This window comes from Oncorhynchus keta, chromosome 12 (genome assembly GCF_023373465.1).
Source record: "Oncorhynchus keta strain PuntledgeMale-10-30-2019 chromosome 12, Oket_V2, whole genome shotgun sequence".
NCBI classification, from domain to species: Eukaryota; Metazoa; Chordata; class Actinopteri; order Salmoniformes; family Salmonidae; genus Oncorhynchus; species Oncorhynchus keta.
Genome location: NC_068432.1, coordinates 30002986 through 30029957, shown reverse-complemented (window position 1 = coordinate 30029957; position 26972 = coordinate 30002986). Strand labels below are relative to the sequence as shown.

General features: G+C 45.6%; 1 protein-coding gene across 5 annotated transcripts in view; it reads left to right on the top strand.

The window, feature by feature from the left end:
* The first annotated feature begins 501 nt into the window (after window positions 1-501).
* LOC118377396 (cell adhesion molecule DSCAML1-like) overlaps window positions 502-26972 on the top strand; it is a 127942-nt gene continuing 101471 nt past the window's right edge. For all 5 annotated transcript variants that reach the window (XM_052457990.1, XM_052457988.1, XM_052457989.1 and 2 more), the window contains exons 1-2: window positions 502-705; window positions 17006-17326. In XM_052457990.1, the coding sequence (XP_052313950.1) occupies window positions 519-705; window positions 17006-17326 (508 nt within the window). In that variant the 5' untranslated portion in view covers window positions 502-518. The remainder of the gene's footprint in view (window positions 706-17005; window positions 17327-26972) is intronic.

The following is a 26972-nucleotide window of genomic DNA, read 5'->3' as shown; positions in this document are numbered from 1 at the left end:
AGTCCTATGTCCAACCGTCACTCAGCGACTGAGTGAATGCAGAAATAAACAGACAAGTAATATTGTTGATTATAGTGATTTGCTTTCAAAGTATCCAACGTTATCTGGAGTAGATCCATCCAAAGCGGAGAGAAAAGGCCAGGTCATTTCGTGTGTTGCACAGGTGGGTGCATCCACCTGTCCGCGTAGCCATCCACCTGTCCGCGTAGCCATTCACCTGTCCGCGTAGCCATCCACCTGTCCGCGTAGCCATCCACCTGTCCGTGTAGCCATCCACCTGTCCGCGTAGCCATCCACCTGTCCGCGTCAATCCGGAGCACACTCCCTCCTTTCCACCGAAAAGTGACCGAATATCCACTCCTCAACTCAACTCGACCCTTAGTGGTTCCATTTGGCGTGTGACGTATATTTTGACCGTGTCTCATTAGACTACGAAGGGAGGCTTCGCTTGCATGTTCTGTAGTCACGTCGAAGGGAGGGGACGTGGGCGGGGCTCAGGCGCTTCTCATTTCCCTGCGATGGTTATCCGGGCAGCAGGGCTGGAGAGACCGCCAGGGAGCATAGTCGCCAGTCCAGCACCGAGACTCGCCTGGCCAAAGACTGCGCCGCACACTTGCCAGGATTGCCAAACATTCCTGAAAAATATACCTGCTATTTATGGCATGTGGCTTGTAACTTTACTCCTGCTGTACTCTCTCCGGGAAGGTAAGAAACACTGTTTTTATGTATTACCTTAATAAATTAAATCCAGTGAGTGTCTCACTTATTCTATCCTGATCAAAAGTACTGTAATAATTACCAATAATTGTAAAGAAACATGGAGATGTAGAAGGAGAACAACTGCATTGATGTAGCCATCATTGGAAGCCATGCAATTAGGAGAGATTGGATTTGAAAATTAAGTGTAAATGACTTTGTTTGTCTACAAAATGCATAGGCATATTGTAAAGATGCATGTAGAGGTGTTTTAGGTGTGAAATATATTTTTTGTCGATGTGTGGCCGTGTGCACTGGTCGGTGATGCCGCAGATGGTGCTGATAGCACGGTTTGTTTTCGCATTATACCAACGAGAGTTATGAATATGTAAAATGGCTGGATAGGCAGAACGAGGTGGGAGAGGGAGATGAAAACAGGTCTTGAAATGCCTGAATTGTTGACTTTTTTTAGAGGTCAAAACTTGAATGGGCACATGTTGTGCAAAGTATTTGTTGAAATCGATTCTTAGCATTTTATTTCAGTGTTAGTAAATCATTTTGCTGTGGTTGTTTGTCCCATTGGTGTCGGTTTGTGGGTATGTCTGTGAATGTGTTTTAAGCGCTTGGCTGTGGACACAGGCGCACTATTCTGGAGGTGTGCTGTGGTGATTTTTGGGAGGTGATCTTGAGGAGATTTTTGGCAAGAGTCTGTGTCTGTCAATGAGTAGTTGCCATGTTGAAAAATGAAGTAACAAACCAAAGGCTTCTTATTAGACAAATAATTACACCCAAATTAATTACCCCATAATGAAAATACAATTACTCTTTTCAGAATTTCTTCGTTTATTTTGTGGACATTGAGTTTAATTTTCGTTTAATGATTTATCTTTATAAAGTGCTTTCTGTTTTTGACGAGGAAATATCCTCATATTTCAAAGGCTGATTCAATATGGCTGCAAATCCCGAACGAATTACCAAACTGATCTCTCTTGCTATTACAGTGTATTATAATAATCCTGCAAATCTGCGTTGAAAATAACACAGAAACTCAACAGCATCTTAGTGTGTAGTCCTTTGTTTAGCCTGACTGTTTGGAGTTATGTATATGCATATTTACGAGTTATAATTTCATAAATGGCATGGGCCTGGAGGATGGGTAGATGTGTTTTTGTTCTTCTTATGTCTTGATATATAGGCCTATCTGACATGTCTCTCAATACTGGAAGGGCAAATCCACGATACAAGCTCACATTGGCGCCTACTTTTATTTAGGCTGTTTTGTGTTAATAATTATTTAATTAGGTAATTGGGTGTAAGTACATGTGGACCATTCAAGCATTTGAATGTCTCCCTGAATGCATATCAATTAAAATAATATGAAAAGTCAAGTTAATAAGTAAAGGCACAATGTTCTCATACCAGCATCCAAATGTCTTTTTAAATCTATTTAATTCGATCTTAATTTATTTGACCAAAGAAGACCCCAGATGCGTGGGTGAATATGGACAAGCCCAGGCGTGTTTCCCTCTAATAGCCCACCTGAACCCTGGCTGGTCTCTGTCTCTGTCTCTGTCAGTCTGTCTGTGGGAAAGGGGACAGCCCTCCCTCTCTGCATTGCATTGGGACTGTTTGCCACAAAGTTGATGTGTATAATTGAACTGTGACCATTTATTTGAAGGCTATTGTTAAATGGTTCATTTTAATATGTTGCATTTAAACATCTCATTTTTGTTTCATATTTTCCCGTACATACTTGGACCCATTTTACAACGCAAACACACCCAATTCAGTGGGCTAGCGACTGACTTACAGCGAGACATGGGTTACATAATTGGTCAATTAGCCTACATAAATGAAAGAAACAAATCAAAGAGACCTTATTGTAGTCCAAATGGCTGTGTAATTAATTAGTATTCATTTTCTATATCTTTAGGTGATGAACAGTCATTACATCTTTAGGCTTAAAACCAATGAAGCTAAATGAAATTGGATATTTTATGACTATTATAGCGCTATATTTCATTATTGAAGATGGGAAATAGACAATTTTGTCAATATGGAATTTATTTACCTGACCACCCGTTTGCTATTTTTGACCAAATATAAATTATGATAATCCAACACAGACACACACATTTCAATTATTTATTGCCTAGAATGATTAACAATTAATTATGTATTGATTTCAGAAATGCTATAATTGTTGTAAAGCAGTTTGTATTTTCAGTGTAATTTCTAAGGATTTATTGGTCTATTGATTTTTTTTATAATTATGAAATTAAAATAAAATATATATAATAAAATGGTCCCGTCAATGGCATTTCGAAATTGAGCTTAATTAATCCAAATATATGTGGTTATAAGGCATTCCCTCCCCTGTCATAAGCTCCTAGGCTACTGTCACCCTCTCCCCCTCCACACCCAACCCTCCCTCTCCTGTCCTCCCTCGTAGAAAATAGAAACATTCAAAATTGGTCTCTCTCAATTTTAGCCCAAATCCCCAGCTGCCTTCTCCCCTCAGCTGCGCAATTAGCGTTGCGATCTGCCGCATCACCCAATGACAGAGCAGCAAAGCGGGTAACAGGACAGAAGAGTGCCAATATATAATTGCATGGTTTTATTTTTCTAGTCAAATATGCTCATAAATCACTTTTTCAAATATTGAATAATGCTGAAAGAATAAATGCACTGCCTTTATTTGGAACTTGGCCTTGGCTTATGGCCCAGGCTGTAACATACGCCTAGGCCTACTCACTTCATTTTCTTCTCAAATTGCATTCGTACATTTAGAATCAATCACGTTTTCGTTTCGGTTATCTGTTGTAAGCTATATGCTAATTCTAACACGTTTATTTGGCTCCTTGAATAGCCTAAGCCTGTGCTGTGTGTGTCCTGGGTTCATTAATGAGTCAATATGATTAACCTATTCATAATATGGTGTATACAGTTTGCACTATTGCTTTTGTTATTGTTTTCATTTGAGGCCAAAGAATCATTCAAACTTCAACCCTTTAAAATCATCCCGCAAACTTTTTCAATGGAGTGCATGGAAAAAAAATCGATTTCTATGGCATTGGCCGGGGTTGCCCTTGCCTCTAATGAGGAACTCAGAAATGTACGTTTTACCGCCGTCTAATGATGATTAAGCCTACCTAACTTTGTAATAGTATTGTGAGATGTGAACGTTACTGCAGCTGGTGTAAGTGGCGCGTTGCAGTGGTGAGGCTGGCAGGGCGAGCGCAGCGGATCTCAGAGCGCGCGGAGCGGAGCCATAGAGCGTTCAGCGATAGGATCTTACACGTCTATCATGGCACATCTGCTTTCCTATTCGTCTCAGTCACCCTGCATCCTCCCGCTCCTCTCTCAACCCGTCGTCACAATGTAGCCTACCCGAATGGGATAAGTTATGTCGAATAAAAATGCATTAGATGATTAGAATGGATAAGGAATGGATAGGCTATGTTTGAAAAAAGGGATATGAAATATGTCAATTACATGCGTCCCGATGGATGACAGGTGAGGTGTCCAAGCCTTTTATCACCTCGGGTCTTACTGTATTTGGGGAAATGTTTATGTTCTGGCAGGTGGTTGTCGAAGGTATGCTCTCTCTTTCTGTCTTCCTCTCTCTTTCTCTCTCGCTCTCTCTTTCTCTCTTTCTCTCTCTTTCTCTCTCTCTCCTCTCTCTCTCTCTCTCTCTCTCTCTCTCTCTCTCTCTCTCTCACACTCCTCCTTCTACCCCTCATCACTAGGCAGAATTAAAGGCTGGGGGAGGGGCAGTTTTATGCAGACTGCTGGGACTTGTGATCTACAGATTTGATATTCACATTAAGAGAGAAACTGGCTGCTTTGATGTAAGGGGGAGCTGGTCCCAGGGGACTGCTGAAGTAGCACGCTTTTTCACTGACGCAGCACGGGCCTGGGGGGTGATGGGGTATATGGTGTACAGAAAGCAGGGGGGCAAAACCCCTGCCTTGATTAGATATAACCCCCAACAACCCACCAGCCCAGCCCTCACATCTTCCCACCCCACACCAACCACCTACTTATGCCAGACCCCTAAGGATTATTCATAAGCTTACACCTACCTCCATCACAGGGAGATGGAGGGAAGGAGAGGTAGGAAGTGGAGTTCCAGGCAGTCTGAAAATGATCCTACATCTGTCTCCATGGGAAGAGGTGCTCCATGATGTGTGACAGAGAGCGAAAAGAGGATGGGGGTTGAGACAGAGGGAGCACTGATGTGTATGCACATGAGCAGAGGGTTAAAGAGAGAATGAGGGAGAGAGAGAGAGAGAGAGAGAAAGGGGGAAGATGGAGAAGAGGAGAAAGCATTATGCATTTCGTTTGGTTCAGGGACTGCGGGTTTGATGGTTTGTATATGAAAGGGAATGTGGGGGTGTGGGCATTTATTTACCAGCTCATCAGTGTGTGGATTGTGTTTAACACATGATACGATTGTGTGTGTGTGTGTGTGTGTGGAGTGAGTGAGTGTGTGTGTGTATGTTTGTGCATGCGCTTGCGCGCTCACACCGGAGAGGCGTAGACCAGCTGTATTATGCATAATGAAGTCTTGCATAGGCAATGGCTTCTGCCTCTCCGACATACATATTCATGGCTCGTTCTCAAGCAGGCTGCATAAAATAGTGGCTCAGTGTGTTCTGCGTACACTCACTCCTGCAGCCAGCAAGCCAGGGCTCAGTTCTACCAACACCATTAGGCTCCAATGCACTGCAATGAAAACACCTCACAATGAATGAGGGGACATGGATGTGTTTCATTATACATATTTCCTATTGTTTTTCCTCATTGTGTTTTATTAGGACTGAACTCCCAGTTCTACTGGTGTCCTCAGATATCAGGTCAACACTAAACTCAGATGCTTTTGACTGAATTTGATTGAAAGGGGGTTTGTTGATGTGTTAACATGACATAGTACATTAATGGCTGGCAGTCAATGCACAGTCAAATGGGATGCTAGAATGTTTTTGCTGAATGATTTGATCCATTCAGACTGACTGTTTTTCAGAGAAGCAGCTCATAATTCCACAAAATGGAGATGGGAATGCCATTTGAGCTATTAATTAACAACCAGCTCTCACAGTCTCACATCAGAATTACACATTTATCCATGGTTATCTAATATCAAATTTCGAAGTTGTTACAAACGTCAAATTTCAAGGTCTTTAAGGTTAAGTTTAGGCATTAACTCAGGTTAAATTTAGGTATTAATGGGCCTCCCGAGTGGCACAGCGGTCTAAGGCACTGCACCGGGTTCGATCCCACGCTGTGACCGGGTGTCCCATAGGGACACAATTGTCCCAGCGTCGTCTGGGTTAGGGGAGGGTTTGGCAGGGGAGGCTTTACTTGGTTCATCGCGGTCTAGCGACTCCTTGTGGAGAGCCAGGCGCCTGCAGGCTGACTTCGGTTGTCAGTTGAACAGTGTTTTCTCCGACACAATGGTGCAGCTGGCTTCCGGATTAAGCGGGTGGGTGTTAAAGAAGTGCGGTTTGGCAGGTCATGTTTCGGAGGACGCATGACTTGACCTTCATCTCTCCCGAGCCCATTGGCAGTTGCAGCGATGAGATCCTAAATGAAAAGGGGAGTAAAATACAACTACAACAAAAAATACTTAAAAATGAAAAGTTTAGGCAATAACTCTGTAAGGCTTAAAAACAAAAATCTCAAAAACTGCCTTGCAACCTTTGGAATCAGTCAGATAATTACGCCCATTTGCCATCCCTGCCCACAACACTAAACCTACTTGAAGGTAATAGCGCTAACTGTTGACCCCAGTGGCCGGTGTCCACTTTATCTCCTGGCGTCCTCAGACATGGATGGACGTCGAATACTGAATTGTATCACAGGTGACCTGGCTCTTAATTAATAGTCCGGATGGTTTCTCCTTCCATTGACTTGGATGGAAGTCACTTGCCCCCAGTTCACCCCCTCAAAATACAACCAACACACTGTATTCACACATAGTATGTTGTGTATATATTTTTTTGTCACATGCCAGTGCCACCATGGCAACCCCTCTGTCTCCACCCAGTGTGAGCGTTCCCTAAATTCCGCTTGTGGCATGTTTATGTGGTGTGTGTCTGTTTGTGACAGGCTTTGAGTGGGCTGGTTGACCCCCCTCTCACCCACTCCCCACTCGATCCTGCCCAGTACCCCTCTTTTAACCACCCTCACCCCTCCAGCCCCCAGGCCCCTAATCTAAAGAGGGGTGGTCCTGCTGCCCAGCCCCCCCCCCCAAACCTCTCAGTCTGCCTTTCCCCCCTCCACCACTCCACCCCTCCACTTTAGTCCTCTCCCCATTGGGAGATTATAGATATTGTCATCTTTAATATGGGCTTTATGCTCGGGGGCCATTATCAGTAATCTGCAGAGGGGAGGGAGAGGAGGGGGGCATGGCTCGTGCATTGGGGTGGGGGAGCATGTCTGACCTGGATTCTGCAGTCCACCATCAGATGGACGGCTGGAGTTCATATTTACCATCTGTAGCATGCTGCCCTCACTTCACATCTAACATCAATGTTATGTTGAGCCCAGACCATAGAGCCAGGAGCGAGTGCTACTGTTCTTTCAAGGGGACATGACTCGTGGCATTATGAACTAGCCCTTAGGTGGGATTATATAGCCTATGGAAGCATCGCTATCCATAGGAGGAGATCTTACTCCAGGGTTAATCTCAAGACTCTGTGTGTGGATCTGATCTTACTCTTGGGTAAATGTATAGAATCTGTCCATAGTGCTAATCCTGTGAGAAAAAGCTTCATAGTTTAATGTGTTGCTATCACCACCATCTGAAATCTTAACCTACAAATGTAACCAACCTGTCTGTGAACAGCACAACGTACACACTAGCATACACAAATTTACATTAAATTAGCCTAAGTGTTTACTCTAGGGGTACTAGAGAGCCTGGTGCAGATGGTTTGGACAGTAGTGTTGGAGGGGCTGGACAATAGAGAGAGAGTCTAGAGGTAGAGGTGAATGAACCCTCGCAAGGCTGGCGGCCCAGACGGCATCCCAAGCCGCTTCCTCAGAGCATGGGCAGACCAACTGGTTGGAGTGTTTACGGACATATTCAATCTCTCCATCTGCCAGTCTGTTGTCCCTACTTGCTTCAAGATGTCCACCATTCTCCCTGTACCCAAGAAAGCGAAGGTAACTGAACTAAATGCCTATCACTCCGTAGCACTCACTTTTGCCATCATGAAGTACTTTGAGAGGCTAGTTAAGGATCATATGACCTCCACCTTACCTGGCACCCTAGACCCACTACAATTTGCATACTGCCCCAACAGATCCACAGATCACTCAATCACCAATGCACTGCATACTGCCCTATCCCATCTGGACAACAGGAATACCTATGTAAGAATGCTGTTCATCAACTACTGTATATCTCAGCCTTCAAAACCATATTGCCCTCCAAGCTCATCACTAAGCTCAAGGCCCTGGGTCTGAACCCCGTCCCTGCGCAACTGGATCCTGGACTTCCGGACGGGTCGACCCCAGGTGATGAAGGTAGGCAACAACACCTCCGCTATGCTGATCCTCAACATGGGCGCGTGCTCAGCCCCCTCCTGTGCTCCCTGTTCACCCATGACTTCGGGGCCACGCACATCTCCAACTCAATGATCAAGTTTGCAGACGACACAGCAGTGTTAGGCCTGATTAACAACAATGACGAGACAGCCTACAGGGAGGGGTTGAGGGCCCTGGCAGAGTGGTACCAGGATAATAACCTTTCCCTCAACGTCAACAAATCGAAGGAGCTTGATTGTGAACTTCAGGAGACATCAGAGAGAGCATGCCCCCATCCACATTGTCGGGACTCAGTGGAGAGGGTGAAAAGCTTTAAGGTCTTCGGTGTGCATATCACTGGAAACCTGAAATGGTCCATCCACAACCTCAGGAGGCTGAAGGAATTTGTCCTGGCCCATAAGACCCTCACATACGTCTACAGATGAACCATTGAGAGTATCTTGTCTGTATCACCACCTGGTATGGCAATTGCACCTTCAGCAACTGCATGGCTCTTCAGAGGGTGGTGTTGTCAGCCCCATGCATTACCGGGGACACATTGCCATCCCTCCAGGACATCTACAGCACCCGGTGTCACAGGAAATCCAAGAAGATCATCAAGGACCTCAGCCACCCGAGCCACGGGTCTGTTCACCCTGCCACCATCTGGAAGGCGGAGACAGTACAGGTGCATCAAGGCTGAGATCAAGAGACTGAAAAACAGCCATCAGACTGTTAAACAGTCACTACTAGCCGACCTCCACCCAGTACCCTGGCCTGAACTTAGTCACTGTTACTAGCCAGCTACCACCCGGTACTCTACCCTGCATCTTAGAGACTGCTGCCCTATGTACAGTGCCTTCAGAAAGTGTTCACACCCCTTGACTTATTCCACATTTTGTTGTGTTACACCCTGAATTCAAAATGGATTAAATCAAACAAAAATCTCACACAACTACACATATTACTCCATAATGACAAAATGAAAACGTGTTTAGAAATGTTAGCAAATGTATTCAAAATGATATTCAGAAATATCAAATTTACATAAGTATTTGGGAGTCAATACAGTGACTACAGTTGTGAGTCTTTTTGGGTAAGTCTTTAAGAGCTTTGCACACCTGTATTGTACAATATTTGCACATTATTCTTTAAAATATTCTTCAAGCTCTGTTAAGTTGGTTGTTGATCATTGCTAGACAAACATTTTCAAGTCTTGCCATAGATTTTCAAGCCGATTTAAGTCAAAACTGTAACTAGGCCACTCAGGAATGTTCAATGTTGTCTTGGTAAGCAACTCCAGTGTATATTTGGCCTTGTTTTAGGTTATTGTCCTGCTGAAAGGTGAATTCATCTCCCAGTGTCAGACTGAACCAGGTTTTCCTCTAGGATTTTGCCTGTGCTTAGCTCTATTCTGTTTCTTTTTGTCCTAAAAAACTCCCTAGTCTTTGCTGATGACAAGCATACCCATAACATGAGGCAGCCACTGCCATGATTGAAAATATGGAGAGTGGTACTCAGTGATGTGTTGTGCTGAAATAGCCCGCAACATAATACTTTGTATTCAGGACAGTTTTTTCTGTTTTACTTTAATGCCTTTTTGCAAATAGGATGCACACTTTAGAATAGCATGCATCCATTATTCCTTCCTTTAACTCTGCCATTTAGGTTAGTATTGTGTAACTACACAAGCCATTAAACTCTGTAACTCATGGTGAAATCCCTGAGCGGTTTCCATCCTCTCCGGCATCTGAGTTAGTAAGGATGCCTGTATATTTGTAGTGACTGGGTGTATTGATACACCATCCGAAGTATAATTAATTCACTTCACCATGCTCAAAGGGATATTGAATGTCTGCTTAAATGTTTTTATTTTTACCCATCTACCAATAGGTTCCCTTCTTTGCTAGCCATTGGAAAATCTCCTTGGTCTTTGTGGTTGAATCTGTGTTTAAAATTCACTGCTTGACTGAGGGACCTTACAGATAATTGTATGTGTGGGGTACAGAGATAATGTAGTAACAGATTGAGTCCATGCAACTTATTATGTGACTTGGTAAGCACATTTTATATACTGTATTCTAGTCAATGCTCATCCTATATAACTACGGCTGTACACACCTTTTCTATTCATATACTGTCCATACTTTCTATACACACCATCCTCTTTTTAAAAAAATATCTCAACTTTATATAACAAGGTAGGCCAGTTCTCATTTACAACTGTGACCTGGCCAAGATAAAGCAAAGCAGTATGACAAAAACAACAACACATAGTTACACATGGGATAACAAACATATAGTCAATAACACAATAGAAAAATGTATGTACAGTGTGTGCAAATGTAGTAAGGTTACGGAGGTAAGGCAATAAATAGGCCATAGTGGTGAAATAATTTAGCATTAACACTGGAGTGATAGATGTACGGATGATGATGTGCAAGTAGAAATACCAGGGTGCAAAAGAGCAAAAAAAGAAATAACAATATGGGGCTGAGGTGTGCTATTTACTGATGGGCTGTGTACAGGTACAGTGATTGTTAAGCTGCTCTGACAGCTGATGCTTAAAGTTAGTGAGGGAGATATGTCTCCAGCTTCAGATACCTGCTGGAGTGCGTGCTACGGGTGGATGTTGCTATGGTGACCAGTGAGCTGAGATAAGGTGGGGCTTTACCTAGCAAAGACTTGTAGATGACCTGGAGCCAGTGGGTTTGGCGACGAATATGTAACGAGGGCCATCCAACGAGAGCATACAGGTCGCAGTGGTGGGTAGTATATGGGGCTTTGGTGACATAACAGATGGCACTGTGATAGACTGCATCCAATTTCCTGATTAGTGTTGGAGGCTATTTTGTAAATGACATCGCCGAAGTCGAGGATCGGCAGGAGAGTTAGTTTTACGAGGGTATGTTTGGCAGCATGAGTGAAGGAGGCTTTGTTGCGAAATAGGAAGCCGATTCTAGATTTCATTTGTATTGGAGATGCTTAATGTGAGTCTGGAAGGAGAGTTTACAGTCTAACCAGACACCTAGGTATTTGTAATTGTCCAAAGTAGTGATGATAGATGGGCAGCATTCGGTTGAAGAGCATTCATTTAGTTTTGCTTGCATTTAAGAGCAGTTGGAGGCCATGGAAGGAGTGTTGTATGGCATTGAAGCTCGTTTGGAGGTTTGGTAACACAGTTTTCAAGGAAGGGCCAGATGTATACAGAATGCGTAGGTGGATCAGAGAATAACCAGCAGCAAGAGCGACATCATTGATAAATACAGAGAAAGGGTCGGCCCGAGAATTGAACCCTATCCTATGGCACCCCCATAGAGACTGCCAGAGGTCCGGACAACAGGCCCTCCGATTTGAAACACAGAACTCTATCTGAGAAGTAGTTGGTGAACCGGGCGGGGCAGTCATTTGAGAAACCAAGGCTATTGATTGACAGAGTCGAAGCCTTGGCCAGGTCGATGAAAATGGCTGCACAGTACTGTGTTTTATCTATGGCGGTTATGATATCATTTAGGACCTTGAGCATGGCTGAGGTGCACCCATGACCAGCTCAGAAACCAGATTTCATAGTGGAGAAGGTATGGTGGGATTCGAAATGGTCGGGGATCTGTTTGTTAACTTGGCTTTAGAAAACTTTAAAAAGGCAGGGCAGGATGGATATAGGTCTATAACAGTTTGGGTCTCAAGTGTCTCCCCCTTTGAAGAGGGGGATGACCGTGGCAGTTTTCCAATCTTTAGGGATCTCAGACGATACGAAAGAGAGGATGAACAGGCTAGTAAATAGGGGTTGCAACAATTTCGGTAGATCATTTTAGAAAGAGAGGGTCCAGATTGTCGAGCCCAGCTGATTTGTAGGGATCCAGACTTTGCAGCTCTTTCAGAACATCAGCTATCTGGATTTGGGTGAAGGAGAAGCGGGGAGGGCTTTGGCAAAATGCTGCAGGGGATGCAGAGCTGTTGGCCAGGGTAGGGGTAGCCAGGTGGAAAGCATGGCCATCCGTAGAAAAATGCTTATTGAAATTCTCCATTATCGTAGATTTATTGTTGGTGACAGTGTTTCCTATCCTCAGTGCAGTGGGCAGCTGGGAGGAGGTGCTCTTATTCTCCATGGACATTAGTGGCACAAAACTTTTTGGGATTAGTGCTACAGGATGCAAATTTCTGTTTGAAAAAGCTAGCCTTAGCTTTCCTAACTGACTGTTTATATTGGTTCCTGAATTCCCTGAAAAGTTGCATATCGCTGGGGCTATTCGATGCTAATGCAGTACGCCACAAGATGTTTTTGTGCTGGTCAAGGGCAGTCACGTCTGAAGTGAACCAAGGGCTTTATCTGTTCTTAGTGACACATTTTTTGAATGGGGCATGCTTATATAGATGGTGATGAAAGCACTTTTAAAGAACAACCAGGCATCCTCTACTGACGAGATGAGGTCAATATCCTTCCAGGATACCCGGTCCAGGTTGATTAGAAAGGCCTGCTCGCTGAAGTGTTTTAGGGAGCGTTTGACAGTGATGAGGGGTGGTCAAACCACGGGCCCATTACGGACGCAGGCAATGAGGCAGTGATCGCTGAGATCCTGGTTGAAGACAGCAGAGGTGTATTTAGAGGGAAAGTTGGTCAGGATGATATCTATGAGGGTGCCCATGTTTACAGATTGTAGAACAGCCAGGGTGCTAAACAAATCCCAGTTTATGTCACCTAACAGTACGAACTCTGAAGATAGATGGGGGGCAATCAATTCACATATGGTGTCCAGGGCACAGCTGGGGGCTGAGGGGGTCTATACCAAGCAGCAACAGTGAGAGGCTTATTTCTGGAAAGGTAGATTTTTAAAAGTAGAAGCTCTTACTGTTTGGGCACAGACCTGGATAGTATGACAGAACTCTGCAGGCTATCTCTGCAGCAGATTGCAACTTCGCCCCTTTTGGCAGTTCTATCTTGATGGAAAATGTTGTAGTTGGGGATGGAAATTTCAGAATTTTTGGTGGCCTTCCTAAGCCAGGATTCAGAAATGGCTAGGACATCAGGGTTGGCAGAATATGCTAAAGCAGTGAATAAAACACATTTAGGGATGAGGCTTCTGATGTTAACATGCATGGGTTTTATGTTTACAGAAGTCAACAAATGAGAGTGCTTGGGGAATAGGTGTAATGCTGGGGGCTGCAGGGCCTGGGTTAACCTCTACATCAACAGAGGAACAGAGGAAGAGTAGGATAAGGGTACAACTAAAGGCTATAAGAACTGGTCGGCTAGTGCTTTGGGAACAGAGAATAAAAGGGGCAGATTCCTGGGCATGGTAGAATAGATTCAAGGCATAATGTACAGACAAGGGTATGGTAGGATGTGAGCACAGTGGGGGTAAACCTAGGCATTGAGTGATGATGAGAGAGCTTGCAACTCTGGAGACACCAGTTAAGCCAGGTGAGGTCTCCCCATGTGTGGGATGTGTGACAAAAGAGCTATCTAAGCCATGTTGGGCTGGACTAGGGACTCTACAGTGAAATAAAACAATAATAACTAACCGAAACAGCAGAAGACAAGACCTTAGAGAGAGGCATGTGTAGCTGAGTGATCATTAGGGTCCAATGAGCAATAGTAGGTGAGTCAGGGAGCTGTTCGGTAGTCGCTACTATGCTAAGCGAGCGGGAGGCACGAAGTTCAGAATGCTAGCGGGCCGGGGCTAGCAGCTGTGTCTTCGGCGACATCGCAACGGAAAGGCCTGTTGAAACCACTTTGGACGATTACATCGGAAGACCAGTCGTGATGGATCGGCAGGGCTCTGTGTCGGCAGTAAAGGGTCCAGGCCAATTGGCAAAAGAGGTATTGTAGCCCACAAATTAGCGGGTATACCTCTTCGGCTAGCCAGGAGATGGGCCTAGCTCGAGGCTAACTGGTGCTTGCTTTGGGACAGAGGCGTTAGACAGCAGTAGCCACTCAGTTACAGCTAGCTAGCGGCCATGATCTGGTGCAATGGCTTAGAGCTTGCGGCAGGAATCCGGTGATGTGGTGTAGAAAAGCAGTCTGATATGCTCTGGGTTGATATCGCGCTGTGCAGACTGGCAGGTATTGACCGAGCTAAAGCTGGCTGGTGTCCGAGCTAAAGGTGAGCTAGTTATCTGGCTAGCTTCTGATGGAGGTTCCAGTTATAACGTATACAAATAGCAGATCCATACCACATTGGGTGAGGAGGATTGCAGGAAAGTGTATTTAGATCATAGTGAGATTGAAATATATAGAGTTGAAGTCAGAACTTTACATAGACCTTAGCCAACTACATTTAAACTCAGTTTTTCACAATTCTTGACATTTAATCCTAGTAAAAATTCACTGTCTTCGGTCAGGTAGGATCACCACTTAATTTGAAGAATGTGAAATGTCAGAATAATAGTAGAGAGAATTATTTATTTCAGTTTTTATTTCTTTCATCACATTCCCAGTGGGACAGAAGTGTACATACACTCAATTAGTATTTGGTAGCATTGCCTTTAAATTGTTTAACTTGGGTCAAACATTTTGGGTAGCCTTCCACAAGCTTCCCACAATAAATTGAGTGAATTTTGGCCAGGTTTGTAGGCCTCCTTGCTGCACACGCTTTTTCAGTTCTGCCCAGAAAAGATCTATGGGGCTTTGTGATGGCCACTCCAATACCTTGACTTTGTTGTCCTTAAGCCATTTTGCCACAACTTTGGAAGTATATGGTTGGGATCATTGTCCATTTGGAAGACCCATTTGCGACCAAGCTTTAACTTCCTGACTGATGTCTTGAGATGTTGCTTCAATATATCCACATAATTATCCTGCCTCATGATGCCATCTATTTTGTGAATTGCACCAGTCCCTCCTGCAGCAAAGCACCCCCACAACATGATGTTGCCACCCCCGTGCTTCACGGTTGGGATGGCGTTCTTCGGCTTACAAGCCTCCCACTTTTTCCCCCAAAGATAATGATGGTCATTATGGCCAAACAGTTCTATTTTTGTTTCATCAGACCAGAGGACATTTCTCCAAAAAGTATGATCTTTGTTCCCATGTGCAGTTTCAAACCGTTGTCTGGCTTTTTTATGGCGGTTTTGGAGCAGTTGCTTCTTCCTCGGTGAGCGACCTTTCAGGTTATGCAGATATAGGACTCATTTTACTGTGGATATACATACTTTGTGCCAGCTTCCTCCAGCATCTTCACAAGGTCCTTTGCTGTTGTTCTGGGATTGATTTGTACTTTTCGCAACTAAGTACATTAATCTCTAGGAGACAGAACGAGTCTCCTTCCTGAGAGGTATGACGACTGCATACTCCCATGGTGTTTATCCTTGCGTACTATTGTTTGTACAGATGAACGTGATAACTTCAGGCGTTTGGAAATTGCTCCCAAGGATGATCCAGACTTGTGGAGGTCTACAATTTTTTGGCTGATTTCTTTTCATTTTTCCATGATGTCAAGCAAAGAGGCAATGAGTTTGAAGGTAGGCCTTGAAATACATCTACAGGTACACCTCCAATTGACTCAAATGATGTTAATTAGCCTATCAGAAGCTTCTAAAGCCATGACATCATTTTCTGGAATTTTCCAAGCTGTTTAAAGGCACAGTCAACTTAGTGTATGTAAACTTCTGACCCACCGGAATTGTGATAGAATGAATTATAAGTGAAAGAATATGTCTGTAAACAATTGTTGAAAAAATGTGTCTTGCACAAAGTAGACTTGCCAAAACTATAGTTTGTTTAACAAGACATTTGTGGAGTGTTTGAAAAACGAGTTTTAATGACTCCAACCTAAGAGTATGTAAACTTCCGATTTCTACTGTTTGAAAAAAAAAAAGAGGAAACCGACTGTTTACATGGGACAAGACAAACACACGTCCGACTGCTACGCCATCTTGGATTGGGTGTATATTTATATATATATTTATATTCCGGACTCTGACATCGCTCGTTCTATTATTTCTTAATTCCTTGCTTTACATTTTTAGGATTTGCTGGTTTTGTTTTGTATTGTTAAGTATTACTGCACTGTGGGATAAAGGATCTATGGGTTACATATTTTGAGGAATGGTGAGATGGATTTGTGCATCCACATATGTCCATCTAGCATATAGTCCTTTCTCTTCTAATCGTCCCCTCCTTGATTCTGAATTGTGGGTACTCTCCCTTTATCTCTCTGATGGGGTTGTGTACCCCTAATCTGAGTGCCCAGTAGGAACACTCCTGGTGTGTGTGTATGTGTGTGTGTTAGTGTGTGTGTGGGTCTGTGTGATAAATATGAAAGAAGATTAAACAGACTTAACTCTGTGTCTGGCATACAAATTCCAATCACATAACTGTGTTTTTTCTCTTGGTGTCTGTGTCTGTGTGTCTGTGTGTGTGTAGAGGTAGAGGCCTCCTCCCCCATCCACGTAACCCACCAGAGGCTTTAGCTCAAATCCCTGGCTTTCTGCATCACATGACTGATGTTTGCAGCTGGGCATTTGACATACATTTGTTCTGATTATTTTGCTACACTTTTGAAGGGCATTCATGTTCCTCCCCTTTTGTTTTATTACATCTGATTATGTGTCATTACTTTTCAATCTCCCTTTTATTCTTATTGTCATTTTTTATTGAATAACACGCGGGTAGAGTTCCAAATATGTATTTTGAATATGGAGCTCAACAGTGTTTATCATGCAAGTCGTTATCTGTTGTTTTGCAACAGTGACATTTAGCTTATATAGTTCTACATGTCACTGACTTTTCTCTACCCTACCTATTACTAACTATCCTATCTCTCTCCCCATGCAGTACACAGTGAGGATGTGGGCTCTACCAGTCTGTACTTTGTGAACGCATCCCTGCAGAGGCTGACCTACTCCAGCTCGGTGGGGGTGTCTCTGCCCTGCCCGGCGGGCGGCACCCCCACCGCCATCCTGCGCTGGTACCTGGCCACCGGCGATGACATCTACGACGTGCCCCACATCCGCCACGTCCATGCCAACGGCACCCTCCAACTCTACCCCTTCTCACCCTCCGCCTTCAACTCATACATCCACGACAACGACTACTTCTGCACCGCAGAAAACCAGGCTGGCAAGATCCGAAGCCCCAATATCAGAGTCAAAGCTGGTGAGGAGAGGGGAGAAGGGGGCGGGGGGAGAACATAAAAAGCAGAGGGGAAAAGAGTGAATAGGAGAAGAGAGGACAGAATGAAGGGACAGGTGAAGAAGGGAGGGGGAGAGGAAGTAGAGAGGTGAGATAATAGAGGGTGTTGATGCAGAGTGACAGAAGTAACTAAGAGGGCAGCGATAGAGGTTCGATGGCAGAAGGGAGGGGAATGATGGAGAGAGAAAATGTAAACAAGCAAAAGGCAGGGAGTGATTGACAGCTGCCAAAAGCATGCTGGCCACAGCACAAGCCACTCAGAGGCACCTGTACAAACCCTGGCCCCAAATCCAGACCGACCTAGAACACAGTCTACTCTGCTGGGACAACAACTGTAACACAACAACTGTAACAACTGTAACACTGAACTTTGTTACACACGACACAACCATTTAACCCCATCACCATGGTGAATTGGGGCCACCAACCTGTACCCCTAGTTATACTCCACAACCTTCATCTAATCCCTTATGCTTCAACTGGTTTGAACTGTCTGGCCCACACACATAGGTATGTACATGTGCAGTATGAGTCATATAAGCACCAAAAAAACAAATCACTAATGACAGTGTCTATGCAGATGTTGCTGATACTGCTGCTGGTTGCTAGGCTATTCCTAAAGCATCAGCTGACTTGCGTGATGTTCTCCCTCCATCTTTGTATCTCTATTTCCATCCGTGTCATTCCTTCTCCTCCTCCTCCTCTCTCCTTCCTCCTCTCACATTGTCCTCTGGTACCATGCTAAATATAACCGCAGCAGAACACTTCATTCATTATCTCTCATTATGAAACATAATTGGTGCACTCCATTGATTAGACTTCATGCCAGTGCTATTTAACAAGGTGGACTTCTTATAAAACAACACAGGTTATTGCTGATGTGGGATATATTGTAGATAGCTCTGTGCCTGTTCATCCATTTGATCTATTTCATACAGTATCATATACTGGACAAACTAAGTGGAGGTGAGATGGTCAGTTGAATCAGTGTGTCAAGTGGTCACCTTTACAGTTCTCCTGGACTGTAGGTTCTTCACAACCTCTCTTGTTCCACCTTCCTTCCTACCTCTCCCACTCTCTCTCTCCCTCCCTGTCCATCATTCACATCAGGGCAGACAGTCTCTTCCCCGTCCCTCCTGCTGTCAACATCTGTTTTCATATTCTGCCTCCCAACACCGACCTGCACTAATACATATTCCTACTAATACTAGCTAGCCAAGCCAGTGGAGGATTATGGAGGGAGAGAGAGAGAGAGAAGCGAGAGAGAGAGAGAAGCGAAAGAGAGAGAGAGAGATTGATCTGAGCCGCACGGCAGCCGGTCGGTCTCTCCTCGTTGCTGCTGCTGCCATCATTCCCTCATGACCCAAAAGCCCACCCCCAGGAGACAAGGGATTAGCATTTACAAAACCTTAGCAGCCACGTCCCATATCTAGGGAATTATGTATGGTCAGGGCGTTATGTATGGTCAGGGAGTTATGTATGGTCAGGGAGGTATGTATGGTCAGGGAGTTATGTATGGTCAGGGCGTTATGTATGGTCAGGGCGTTATGTATGGTCAGGGCGTTATGTATGGTCAGGGCGTTATGTATGGTCAGGGCGTTATGTATGGTCAGGGAGTTATGTATGGTCAGGGAGTTATGTATGGTCAGGGCGTTATGTATGGTCAGGGCGTTATGTATGGTCAGGGCGTTATGTATGGTCAGGGAGTTATGTATGGTCAGGGAGTTATGTATGGTCAGGGTCAGGGAGTTATGTATGGTCAGGGAGTTATGTATGGTCAGGGAGGTATGTATGGTCAGGGAGGTATGTATGGTCAGGGAGGTATGTATGGTCAGGGCGTTATGTATGGTCAGGGCATTATGTATGGTCAGGGAGGTATGTATGGTCAGGGAGGTATGTATGGTCAGGGAGGTATGTATGGTCAGGGCGTTATGTATGGTCAGGGAGGTATGTATGGTCAGGGAGGTATGTATGGTCAGGGAGGTATGTATGGTCAGGGAGGTATGTATGGTCAGGGTGTTATGTATGGTCAGGGAGGTATGTATGGTCAGGGCGTTATGTATGGTCAGGGAGGTATGTATGGGAGTTATGTATGGGCAGGGCGTTATGTATGGTCAGGGCGTTATGTATGGTCAGGGAGTTATGTATGGTCAGGGAGGTATGTATGGTCAGGGCGTTATGTATGGTCAGGGAGTTATGTATGGTCAGGGCGTTATGTATGGTCAGGGAGTTATGTATTGTCAGGGCGTTATGTATGGTCAGGGAGGTATGTATGGTCAGGGAGGTATGTATGGTCAGTGAGTTATGTATGGTCAGGGCGTTATGTATGGTCAGGGCGTTATGTATGGTCAGGGCGTTATGTATGGTCAGGGAGGTATGTATGGTCAGGGAGGTATGTATGGTCAGGGCGTTATGTATGGTCAGGGAGGTATGTATGGTCAGGGAGGTATGTATGGTCAGGGAGGTATGTATGGTCAGGGCGTTATGTATGGTCAGGGAGTTATATATGGTCAGGGAGGTATGTATGGTCAGGGAGTTATGTATGGTCAGGGCGTTATGTATGGTCAGGGCGTTATGTATGGTCAGGGCGGTATGTATGGTCAGGGAGGTATGTATGGTCAGGGCGTTATGTATGGTCAGGGAGTTATATGGTCAGGGAGGTATGTATGGTCAGGGAGTTATGTATGGTCAGGGCGTTATGTATGGTCAGGGAGGTATGTATGGTCAGGGAGGTATGTATGGTCAGGGAGGTATGTATGGTCAGGGAGGTATGTATGGTCAGGGAGGTATGTATGGTCAGGGAGTTATGTATGGGCAGGGAGGTATGTATGGTCAGCGAGTTATGTATGGGCAGGGCGTTATGTATGGTCAGGGCGTTATGTGTGGTCAGGGAGTTATGTATGGTCAGGGCGTTATGTATGGTCAGGGAGTTATGTATGGGCAGGGCGTTATGTATGGTCAGGGCGTTATGTATGGTCAGGGAGTTATATATGGTCAGGGCGGTATGTATGGGCAGGGAGGTATGTATGGTCAGGGAGTTATGTATGGTCAGGGAGTTATGTATGGTCAGGGCGTTATGTATGATCAGGGCGGTATGTATGGTTAGGGAGTTATGTATGGGCAGGGCGTTATGTATGGTCAGGGCGTTATGTATGGTCAGGGAGTTATGTATGGGCAGGGCGTTATGTATGGTCAGGGCGTTATGTATGGTCAGGGAGTTATGTATGGTCAGGGTGGTATGTATGGGCAGGGAGGTATGTATGGTCAGGGCGTTATGTATGGTCAGGGAGTTATGTATGGTCAGGGCGTTATGTATGATCAGGGAGGTATGTATGGTCAGGGCGTTATGTATGGTCAGGGCGGTATGTATGGTCAGGGCGGTATGTATGGTCAGGGCGTTATGTATGGTCAGGGCGTTATGTATGGTCAGGGCGTTATGTATGGTCAGGGAGTTATCTATGGTCAGGGAGTTATGTTTGGGCAGGGAGTTTTGTATGGTCAGGGCGTTATGTATGGTCAGGGCGGTATGTATGGTCAGGGCGGTATGTATGGTCAGGGAGTTATGTATGGTCAGGGCGTTATGTATGGTCAGGGAGTTATCTATGGTCAGGGAGTTATGTATGGTCAGGGCGTTATGTATGGTCAGGGCGTTATGTATGGTCAGGGAGGTATGTATGGTCAGGGAGTTATGTATGGTCAGGGAGGTATGTATGGTCAGGGAGTTATGTATGGGCAGGGAGGTATGTATGGTCAGGGAGTTATGTATGGTCAGGGAGGTATGTATGGTCAGGGAGTTATGTATGGTCAGGGAGGTATGTATGGTCAGGGAGGTATGTATGGTCAGGGAGTTATGTATGGTCAGGGAGTTATGTATGGTCAGGGCGTTATGTATGGTCAGGGAGGTATGTATGGTCAGGGCGTTATGTATGGTCAGGGCGGTATGTATGGTCAGGGCGTTATGTATGGTCAGGGAGGTATGTATGGTCAGGGAGGTATGTATGGTCAGGGCGTTATGTATGGTCAGGGAGTTATGTATGGTCAGGGAGTTATGTATGGTCAGGGAGGTATGTATGGTCAGGGCGTTATGTATGGTCAGGGCGTTATGTATGGTCAGGGAGTTATGTATGGTCAGGGAGTTATGTATGGTCAGGGCGTTATGTATGGGCAGGGAGGTATGTATGGGCAGGAGGTATGTATGGTCAGGGAGTTACGTATGGTCAGGGAGTTACGTATGGTCAGGGAGGTTACGTATGGTCAGGGCGTTATGTATGGTCAGGGCGTTATGTATGGTCAGGGAGTTATGTATGGTCAGGGCGTTATGTATGATCAGGGAGGTATGTATGGTCAGGGCGTTATGTATGGTCAGGGCGGTATGTATGGTCAGGGCGTTATGTATGGTCAGGGAGGTATGTATGGTCAGGGAGGTATGTATGGTTAGGGCGTTATGTATGGTCAGGGAGTTATGTATGGTCAGGGAGTTATGTATGGTCAGGGAGGTATGTATGGTCAGGGCGTTATGTATGGTCAGGGCGTTATGTATGGTCAGGGAGGTATGTATGGTCAGGGAGTTATGTATGGTCAGGGCGTTATGTATGGGCAGGGAGGTATGTATGGGCAGGGAGGTATGTATGGTCAGGGAGTTACGTATGGTCAGGGAGTTACGTATGGTCAGGGAGGTACGTATGGTCAGGGAGTTACGTATGGTCAGGGCGTTATGTATGGTCAGGGCGTTACGTATGGTCAGGGAGTTATGTATGGGCAGGGCGTTATGTATGGTCAGGGCGTTATGTATGGTCAGGGAGTTATATATGGTCAGGGCGGTATGTATGGTCAGGGCGGTATGTATGGTCAGGGAGTTATGTATGGTCAGGGCGTTATGTATGGTCAGGGCGTTATGTATGGTCAGGGAGTTATGTATGGTCAGGGAGGTATGTATGGTCAGGGCGTTATGTATGGTCAGGGAGTTATGTATGGTCAGGGAGGTATGTATGGTCAGGGCGTTATGTATGGTCAGGGCGTTATGTATGGTCAGGGCGTTATGTATGGTCAGGGAGGTATGTATGGTCAGGGAGGTATGTATGGTCAGGGCGTTATGTATGGTCAGGGCGTTATGTATGGTCAGGGAGTTATGTATGGTCAGGGCGTTATGTATGGTCAGGGCGGTATGTATGGTCAGGGAGTTATGTATGGTCAGGGCGTTATGTATGGTCAGGGAGGTATGTATGGTCAGGGAGGTATGTATGGTTAGGGCGTTATGTATGGTCAGGGAGTTATGTATGGTCAGGGCGTTATGTATGGTCAGAGAGGTATGTATGGTCAGGGAGGTATGTATGGTCAGGGAGGTATGTATGGTCAGGGCGTTATGTATGGTCAGGGAGGTATGTATGGTCAGGGCGTTATGTATGGTCAGGGAGGTATGTATGGTCAGGGAGGTATGTATGGTTAGGGCGTTATGTATGGTCAGGGAGTTATGTATGGTCAGGGAGTTATGTATGGTCAGGGCGTTATGTATGGTCAGGGCGTTATGTATGGTCAGGGAGGTATGTATGGTCAGGGAGTTATGTATGGTCAGGGCGTTATGTATGGTCAGGGCGTTATGTATGGTCAGGGAGGTATGTATGGTCAGGGAGGTATGTATGGTCAGGGAGTTATGTATGGTCAGGGAGGTATGTATGGTCAGGGAGTTATGTATGGTCAGGGAGGTATGTATGGTCAGGGAGTTATATATGGGCAGGGAGGTATGTATGGTCAGGGAGTTATGTATGGTCAGGGAGGTATGTATGGTCAGGGAGTTACGTATGGTCAGGGAGGTACGTATGGTCAGGGAGTTATGTATGGGCAGGGCGTTATGTATGGTCAGGGCGTTATGTATGGTCAGGGAGTTATGTATGGGCAGGGCGTTATGTATGGTCAGGGCGGTATGTATGGTCAGGGAGGTATGTATGGTCAGGGCGTTATGTATGGTCAGGGCGTTATGTATGGTCAGGGCGTTATGTATGGTCAGGGAGGTATGTATGGTCAGGGCGTTATGTATGGTCAGGGAGGTATGTATGGTCAGGGAGGTATGTATGGTCAGGGCGTTATGTATGGTCAGGGCGTTATGTATGGTCAGGGAGTTATGTATGGTCAGGGCGTTATGTATGGTCAGGGCGTTATGTATGGTCAGGGCGGTATGTATGGTCAGGGAGTTATGTATGGTCAGGGCGTTATGTATGGTCAGGGAGGTATGTATGGTCAGGGAGGTATGTATGGTTAGGGCGTTATGTATGGTCAGGTCAGGGAGTTATGTATGGTCAGGGCGTTATGTATGGTCAGAGAGGTATGTATGGTCAGGGAGGTATGTATGGTTAGGGCGTTATGTATGGTCAGGGAGTTATGTATGGTCAGGGCGTTATGTATGGTCAGGGAGGTATGTATGGTCAGGGAGGTATGTATGGTCAGGGCGTTATGTATGGTCAGGGCGTTATGTATGGTCAGGGCATTATGTATGGTCAGGGAGGTATGTATGGTCAGGGAGGTATGTATGGTCAGGGCGTTATGTATGGTCAGGGCGTTATGTATGGTCAGGGAGTTATGTATGGTCAGGGCGTTATGTATGGTCAGGGCGTTATGTATGGTCAGGGCGGTATGTATGGTCAGGGAGTTATGTATGGTCAGGGCGTTATGTATGGTCAGGGAGGTATGTATGGTCAGGGAGGTATGTATGGTTAGGGCGTTATGTATGGTCAGGTCAGGGAGTTATGTATGGTCAGGGCGTTATGTATGGTCAGAGAGGTATGTATGGTCAGGGAGGTATGTATGGTTAGGGCGTTATGTATGGTCAGGGAGTTATGTATGGTCAGGGCGTTATGTATGGTCAGGGAGGTATGTATGGTCAGGGAGGTATGTATGGTCAGGGAGGTATGTATGGTCAGGGAGTTATGTATGGTCAGGGCGTTATGTATGGTCAGGGAGGTATGTATGGTCAGGGAGGTATGTATGGTCAGGGAGTTATGTATGGTCAGGGAGGTATGTATGGTCAGGGAGTTATGTATGGTCAGGGCGTTATGTATGGTCAGGGCGTTATGTATGGTCAGGGAGTTATGTATGGTCAGGAGTTACGTATGGTCAGGAGGTACGTATGGTCAGGGAGTTACGTATGGGCAGGGCGTTATGTATGGTCAGGGCGTTATGTATGGTCAGGGCGTTATGTATGGTCAGGGAGTTATGTATGGTCAGGAGGTATGTATGGTCAGGGAGGTATGTATGGTCAGGGAGGTATGTATGTTCAGGGAGTTATGTATGGTTAGGGAGGTATGTATGGTCAGGGAGTTATGTATGATCAGGGCGTTATGTATGGTCAGGGAGTTATGTATGGTCAGGGAGGTATGTATGGTCAGGGCGTTATGCATGGTCAGGGCGTTATGTATGGTCAGGGAGTTATGTATGGTCAGGGCGTTATGTATGGTCAGGGCGTTATGTATGGTCAGGGAGGTATGTATGGTCAGGGAGTTATGTATGGTCAGGGAGTTATGTATGGTCAGGGCGTTATGTATGGTCAGGGCGTTATGTATGGTCAGGGAGGTATGTATGGTCAGGGAGTTACGTATGGTCAGGGAGGTACGTATGGTCAGGGAGGTACGTATGGTCAGGGAGTTATGTATGGTCAGGGAGGTATGTATGGTCAGGGAGTTATGTATGGTCAGGGCGTTATGTATGGTCAGGGAGTTATGTATGGTCAGGGCGTTATGTATGGTCAGGGAGTTATGTATGGTCAGGGCGTTATGTATGGTCAGGGAGGTATGTATGGTCAGGGAGGTATGTATGGTCAGGGAGTTATGTATGGTCAGGGAGGTATGTATGGTCAGGGAGTTATGTATGGGCAGGGAGGTATGTATGGTCAGGGAGTTATGTATGGTCAGAGAGGTATGTATGGTCAGGGAGTTACGTATGGTCAGGGAGGTACGTATGGTCAGGGAGTTATGTATGGGCAGGGCGTTATGTATGGGCAGGGCGTTATGTATGGTCAGGGCGTTATGTATGGTCAGGGCGTTATGTATGGTCAGGGAGTTATGTATGGGCAGGGCGTTATGTATGGTCAGGGCGTTATGTATGGTCAGGGAGTTATATGGTCAGGGCGGTATGTATGGGCAGGGAGGTATGTATGGTCAGGGAGTTATGTATGGTCAGGGAGTTATGTATGATCAGGGCGTTATGTATGGTCAGGGAGTTATGTATGGTCAGGGCGTTATGTATGGTCAGGGAGGTATGTATGGTCAGGGAGGTATGTATGGTCAGGGCGTTATGTATGGTCAGGGCGTTATGTATGGTCAGGGAGTTATGTATGGTCAGAGGTATGTATGGTCAGGGAGGTATGTATGGTCAGGGAGGTATGTATGTTCAGGGAGTTATGTATGGTTAGGGAGGTATGTATGGTCAGGGAGTTATGTATGATCAGGGCGTTATGTATGGTCAGGGAGGTATGTATGGTCAGGGCGTTATGCATGGTCAGGGCGTTATGTATGGTCAGGGAGTTATGTATGGTCAGGGCGTTATGTATGGTCAGGGCGTTATGTATGGTCAGGGAGTTATGTATGGTCAGGGAGGTATGTATGGTCAGGGAGTTATGTATGGTCAGGGCGTTATGTATGGTCAGGGCGTTATGTATGGTCAGGGAGGTATGTATGGTCAGGGAGTTACGTATGGTCAGGGAGGTATGTATGGTCAGGGAGGTATGTATGGTCAGGGAGTTATGTATGGTCAGGGAGGTATGTATGGTCAGGGAGTTATGTATGGTCAGGGCGTTATGTATGGTCAGGGAGGTATGTATGGTCAGGGAGGTATGTATGGTCAGGGCGTTATGTATGGTCAGGGAGGTATGTATGGTCAGGGAGTTATGTATGGTCAGGGAGTTATGTATGGTCAGGGCGTTATGTATGGTCAGGGAGTTATGTATGGTCAGGGCGTTATGTATGGGCAGGGAGGTATGTATGGTCAGGGAGTTATGTATGGTCAGTTAGGTATGTATGGTCAGGGAGTTATGTATGGGCAGGGAGGTATGTATGGTCAGGGAGTTATGTATGGTCAGAGAGGTATGTATGGTCAGGGAGTTACGTATGGTCAGGGAGGTATGTATGGTCAGGGAGTTATGTATGGGCAGGGCGTTATGTATGGGCAGGGCGTTATGTATGGTCAGGGCGTTATGTATGGTCAGGGCGTTATGTATGGTCAGGGCGTTATGTATGGTCAGGGAGTTATGTATGGGCAGGGCGTTATGTATGGTCAGGGCGTTATGTATGGTCAGGGAGTTATATATGGTCAGGGCGGTATGTATGGGCAGGGAGGTATGTATGGTCAGGGAGTTATGTATGGTCAGGGCGTTATGTATGGTCAGGGAGGTATGTATGGTCAGGGCGTTATGTATGGTCAGGGCGTTATGTATGGTCAGGGAGTTATGTATGGTCAGGGAGTTATGTATGGTCAGGGCGTTATGTATGGTCAGGGAGTTATGTATGGTCAGGGCGTTATGTATGGGCAGGGAGGTATGTATGGTCAGGGAGGTATGTATGGTCAGGGAGTTATGTATGGTCAGGGAGGTATGTATGGTCAGGGAGTTATGTATGGGCAGGGA